Below are 6215 nucleotides of genomic sequence, written 5' to 3'. Positions count from 1 at the left end.
TTTTTTTTTTTTAATTTTTTTTTTTCAAGGCTTTATTCGTAAACAAACAGGTACATTTGTAAAAAAAAAACAGAGTATCTAAGCTACTATTGTACATGGAGTATTCAAAGTACTAGTGTCCACTGTCGTATAAGTAAGAGTACCTTTCTTAGGCACAATTGGTAAAGCGCATGGAAAAGGAATCTTCGTCTATATAAGCATTTCTCTCATGTACTTATACAGTAACAGGCTATATGTATAACCACTATACACCACATGATTGCCACAATTGTCATGGAATAATTATGATACATGTAAATGGCTACACAAACAACAAATTATTTTTAACATTCAAGACTTTTTCTTTCATAACAAGGGATAGTTTACAGTATGTTATAACACAGTAGATCTAGATGCCAAATGTGTTGTTGAATCCATGTGCGCATATGTCCAAGCACTCCTATACCAAATTTTAGCTCAATTGGTTGTCAAACCATGGTACAGGAGCCAAAAAATTTAATGTAATTTTCGGGTCAAAACCTCAAAATTAAGCATTTCGTTGTACTGTATGCCTAGACTGTTATTTGATCCACTTGGTCATATATCTAAGACACTCCTATCATTCCTATACCACATTTCAGGTTATTTGATTGTAGATCCAGGGTACAGGTACAGGAGCCCAAAATGTACGTTGTTAAAAAAGATTGCCAAAAATCTCAAAATTAAGCATTTTGTTGTACTGTATGCCAAAAGTGTTATTGAATCCATGTGCGCATATGTGCAGGGCACTCCTATACCAAGGTGCAGGAGCAAAAATCAAGCATGCACAAATACCAAAAGTGTTATTGAAGTGTTACTGGCATATTATGTGCAAGGCACCTCTGTACCAAATTTCATGTCGTTCAGTTGTGATACCAGGGTACAGGGTGCAAAAATAGGTCAATACAGTATTGGTCTAAAAATGGCCGAAAAACCTAAGTAAAATCATTTTAAGGGCATTTATTTAAAAAAATTAAGAAAAAAACGCCTGAGGGTATTGGCCTTCTCCACCCTTGTTCCAAATTTTCGGTCATTTAGTCCCAGAATGACAGAAGAGGAAACATTACGAAGACAATATATTTGAACCATACCTGTGGTATGACTGAAATAAAATAAGAACTGTCAGTTCGAATGTCATTCAGCACCAGAAACAGTATTGGTGTTGACATCATCAAGCACAATTGACAGTAGTGTCAGTGTCAATTTTACTTGAAGCCAGGGACAGCAGTGTTAGTGTCAATGTTATAAACAGGGGCAGTGTTAGTGTCAATATCATTCAGCACCAGGGACAGCAGTGTTAGTGTCAATCAATGTCATTCAGTACCAGGGACAGCAGTGTAAGTTAATTTATCCAGCACTCTGACAGCAGTGTTAGTGTGCATGCTATTCAGAAACAGGGACAGCAGTGTAAGTGTGAATGTCATTCAGCACTAGGGACAGCAGTGTAAGTGTGAATGTCATTCAGCACCAGGGACAGCAGTGTAAGTGTGAATGTCATTCAGCACTAGGGACAGCAGTGTAAGTGTGAATGTCCTTCAGCACTAGGGACAGCAGTGTAAGTGTGAATGTCATTCAGCACTAGGGACAGCAATGTAAGTGTGAATGTCATTCAGCATCAGGAACTGCAGTGTTAGTGTCAATATCATTCAGCACCAGGGACAGCAGTGTTAGTGTCAATCATTGTCATTCAGTACCAGGGACAGCAGTGTAAGTTGATTTAACCAGCACTCTGACAGCAGTGTAAGTGTGAATGTCATTCAGAACCAGTGACAGCAGTGTAAGTATGAATGTCATTCAGCACTAGGGACAGCAGTGTAAGTGTAATGTCATTCAGTACCAAGGACATCAGTGTAAGTGTGAATGCTATTCAGAACCAGGGACAGCAGTGTAAGTGTGAATGTCATTCAGCACTAGGGACAGCAGTGTAAGTTAATTTATCCAGCACTCTGACAGCAGTGTTAGTGTGCATGCTATTCAGAAACAGGGACAGCAGTGTAAGTGTGAATGTCATTCAGCACTAGGGACAGCAGTGTAAGTGTGAATGTCATTCAGCACCAGGGACAGCAGTGTAAGTGTGAATGTCATTCAGCACTAGGGACAGCAGTGTAAGTGTGAATGTCCTTCAGCACTAGGGACAGCAGTGTAAGTGTAATGTCATTCAGGAACAGCAGTGTTAGTGTCATTGTCATTCAGTACCAGGGACAGCAGTGTAAGTTGATTTATCCAGCACTCTGACAGCAGTGTTAGTGTGAATGCTATTCAGAACCAGGGACAGCAGTGTAAGTGTGAATGTCATTCAGCACTAGGGACAGCAGTGTAAGTGTAATGTCATTCAGTACCAGGGACAGCAGTGTATTCAGAACATGGACAGCAGTGTAAGTGTGAATGTCATTCAGCACTAGGGACAGCCGTGTAAGTGTAATGTCATTCAGTACCGGGGACAGCACTCTAAGTGTAAATGTAAATCAGCATTAGGGACAGCTGTGTTAGTGTGAATGTATCAGTTCAGCAACAAGAACAGCAGTTATAGTGTGACTGTCATTCAGCACCAGGGACAGCAGTGTTAGTGTGAATAATATTCAGACATGGACTGCAGCTCTGTTACTGTGACTGTCATTCAGCACCAGGGACAGCAGTGTTACTGTGACTGTCATTCAGCACCAGGGACAGCAGTGTTAGTGTGAATAATATTCAGACATGGACTGCATCTCTGTTACTGTTACTGTCATTCAGCACCAGGGACAGTCCCATGTACTGGAGAGACTTTCAGACTGGATCCAACAGACATCCTTCTTAGTTTGAATTTCATTCAGAACTGAGGACAGTAATGTTAGTGTGAATGTTATTAAGTACCAAGGACATTTAGCACTTGAGACATACCTGACATACCTTGTCTTCTCCATACAGGCCTTATAAGAAAAAAGTTTGATCTGCTGAGACAGAAGACAACCAGATATCACCTTCTGAACCAACAAGAGGTGCTGTATAACGCCATGTTTTCTGATGGAGATAGTGATGGTGACAGGCAATAGGAGTATAAGTAGGTAGTTCTGTAACATATCAAATTATAAAATTATACAGAAGGCCACACTATCTCTAAGATGGGTTCTTGCAATCAGTTGTCAACATTTTGCAATATGCATTTATTAACGTTGGGTTGATTCTAGTTCAGGCAGCTAGTAGAGTAACTGTTAGGATATTTGCTCTGGCCTGGCAAATTTGGCTGGCTTTTTTTACTTGAAATGGGAAGGTGCAATTGATTGTATATGATTGTTGTGTGACTGTGTAACGATTAGAAAACCTTTTATTCTTGAACGTTGTAATCCCACATTATGTTTTAGCTATATTTTTACTGAAACAAGAAAGCTTCTGAAAAAAGCTGGCCGGTGCGTATTTTGGAAAAAGCCTGGATGTTTAACAAAATCACACTAAAAAGTGTTTTTAAACATCGAATTACTGAACTGGTCTGTCTTCTATTAAAAAAATAGTAAAAGAGATTTGTCTAACAAAGAAAAAAAATTGTAGCAAGTGGGGTTCGAACCCACGATCCACGGCTGCAGAAGCAAAATGCTCAAATAAGTAAAGTGCCCCAGACCGCTTGGCCACGCTGACTCAATTACGCAATCAGGTGTTTAGAAGAGCTATTGGAAGGGTTTGGTTAAATCCATGCATCCAAACGAACGGTTGAGTGAACCGCTTCTGTTGATTCAAAGCCGGTGCTATGCACTGGCAAAAAATCATGAAGTTAACTTACAGAAGTTCTGATGAACAGATTAAGGCCATAAAGAGTGGTAACTTATGTGTCCTTAAAGCGGTAGAAACTTAACTGTGTAAAATGTTACTACCCAGCGTATCCCATAGCTCATATAGTGCCATATTTATTTGATTACAAGAAAAGAAGTAATTCGTGCAATTCAGATGGTATAAAATTCATAGTTGAGATGTGCTTCCCTTGTAACTTAAAAGTTAGAGTCATTTTGCACATTTTACTTGGTGGTATTATGGTTAGTGGTGGTATTATGGTATTGGGTGCCATTAATTCAATCTACTTAGAAAAACAAGTTCAGCAGAATAACATTTATGAATTTCATTGGATGAAGCACTTTTTTTTCCTTACAATCTCAAATTGGTTGGGTGATATTAGAGTGAATATATTGGCAGCTATGTACTCGTTTTTGTTAGGTGTTGTCAAAGAAATGCTATCAGGCCTAGGAAAAAGATTATTGTGTTTCTTGTTGCAGTCCTGAAAAAGATAGCGCCAGTAGGTAGGGATGCTCTTTTTTTCCTTTTTGTTCTTCAGCCATAGTGATCTTAGAATTACATTTAAGCAATATAATGTTACACTCAAGCACAGGTATATTAAGAAGTAAAATGTTTTATACTACTGGTATTGGTACAAATTTCTATGTCAACAGTTCAAAATGTGTGAAATACAGGAGTCCTGGAGTCTATTTTGAATTTCATCACTTGGATTTTATGTTCCTTGCCAGAGGTCAACTTACATGTAAGAAACTCTAGGGTCGGCAGGTTTTTGCTATGGCCTGTTGGGACTTATATAACTGGAAACACTGACAAAGTTTTTTCCAGGGCCTAACCTTCCATATGGTGGCAGTCTCAGTTTGGCAATAAAAATCAGTGTAATACTAATTGCATACCTTGTCATTGCTGTAAACATGGTAAAGCTAAAGGCACAACCCGCCGTATGTGCAAATACGTCTACTTGCCAAAACGTGGGCAATCTTTAGAGATCCGTAAGTGGTAAGTACTGCCTCCGTACAAAATCCTACAGAATCTGGCAAATTTTGGAGCATGCAGACCTGCTGTAGAACGTTACTTGCAACTTTGTCTGCAATCGGGCTGCAAATCTGCCCCCCGTAGGAGTCGGTACGGGCGACGCGCGTGCCCCGTGCAGCCAATGTGAGTAAGGAAACAGTACTTACGCAGCACGTGTAAGTATGGCCTGCATGTGGTAATGTGGCAATTCACTCAGACATCATACGTACAACTCACTTACCACTTGTGCAATGATCAATGCACGCAACTGCTCTCGGCATGGTTACACTCTGTGCAACCTTGCAAGTGACGTGCACTGAGACGTGCTCCCTCCCTGCTGTTGCCATCTCTTCCCCGGCCCACGTTTTAAAAAAATGTGGCAGACGTGCCCTCCCCAAAAAAAACGTATGGACAAATAACACGTACGGCAGGTTGTGCCCTTAGCTTAAATGAGCTGAGTCTGACTAGAACACATGACATCCATGTCTGACTAGATCACATCACATCCATGTCTGACTAGAACACATTACATCCATGTCTGACTAGAACACATCACATCCATGTCTGACTAGAACACATCACATCCATGTCTGACTAGAACACATCACATCCATGTCTGACTAGAACACATCACATCCATGTCTGACTAGAACACATCAAATCCATGTCTGACTAGAACATATCACATCCATGTCTGACTAGAACACATCACATCCATGTCTGACTAGAACACATCACATCTGTCCTGCTGGAACATCCTGTCACCAGCCTGACACTGGAACGTGGCCTGGAACTCCTGCAGGTGGGCTAGAGTTCCTTGCACCCTGCCAATCAACACAATACATGTACATTGTATTATCAACTTATTCATTCATTCATTCATTCGTCCCATAGCCTTTTAATCAGCCGTAGTTATTATGAAAATGTCAATGTCCTGTACTAGGGCTGGGTACCGGTAGGGTGTACCGGAGAAAATCGTTTTTCTTAGTGGACCGGTCCAGAAAAACCAGACCTGAAAAATTTTGGTGGACCGGATGTTGGACATACAGTCAAACCTGTATTAGCGGCCACCTTTGCATAACGGCCACCTGCCCATAGTGGCCACTTTTTGTCGGTCCCTTGGATTCGTAATGATTAAGAAATAGGCTTAGCGGCCACCTGTCCAACGCGGCCACGGCCACACGATTTCCGGTCCCGCAGGTACAAAAACACTGCCGATTACGGCCACGCGGACCGCTGATCTATGTTTCGGCACGCGTTCGGCCATATACAGCGGCCGTATCGTCACCCTACGCCGGATTTAAAACCTCTGACTTATTTTCAAAACAAAACTTCGTAAACTGGCGCTACCCATACCCGCTGACAAACGAGGTCATATAAGGTCAATAGACGACACCAACATTACGGAGGTAAATTGTGTTAAA

At 41.1% G+C, this 6215-nt stretch overlaps 2 protein-coding genes across 2 annotated transcripts in view; one reads left to right on the top strand and one right to left on the bottom strand.

Annotated features, from left to right (window-relative positions):
• Positions 1-4661, top strand: part of LOC118426697 — a 40550-nt gene extending 35889 nt beyond the window's left edge. Inside the window, exon 8 of the mRNA XM_035836226.1 lies at positions 2926-4661. Within this exon, the coding sequence (XP_035692119.1) occupies positions 2926-3050 (125 nt within the window). The 3' untranslated portion in view covers positions 3051-4661. The remainder of the gene's footprint in view (positions 1-2925) is intronic.
• A 181-nt stretch (positions 4662-4842) lies between these two features.
• The window catches only part of LOC118426696 (endothelin-converting enzyme 1-like), a 21353-nt gene continuing 19980 nt past the window's right edge, over positions 4843-6215 (bottom strand). The window contains exon 21 of the mRNA XM_035836225.1: positions 4843-5615. Within this exon, the coding sequence (XP_035692118.1) occupies positions 5516-5615 (100 nt within the window). The 3' untranslated portion in view covers positions 4843-5515. The remainder of the gene's footprint in view (positions 5616-6215) is intronic.

The sequence above is a fragment of the Branchiostoma floridae genome, chromosome 11 (genome assembly GCF_000003815.2).
Source record: "Branchiostoma floridae strain S238N-H82 chromosome 11, Bfl_VNyyK, whole genome shotgun sequence".
NCBI lineage: Eukaryota > Metazoa > Chordata > Leptocardii > Amphioxiformes > Branchiostomatidae > Branchiostoma > Branchiostoma floridae.
This window is presented reverse-complemented; position numbering and strand designations above follow the sequence as displayed.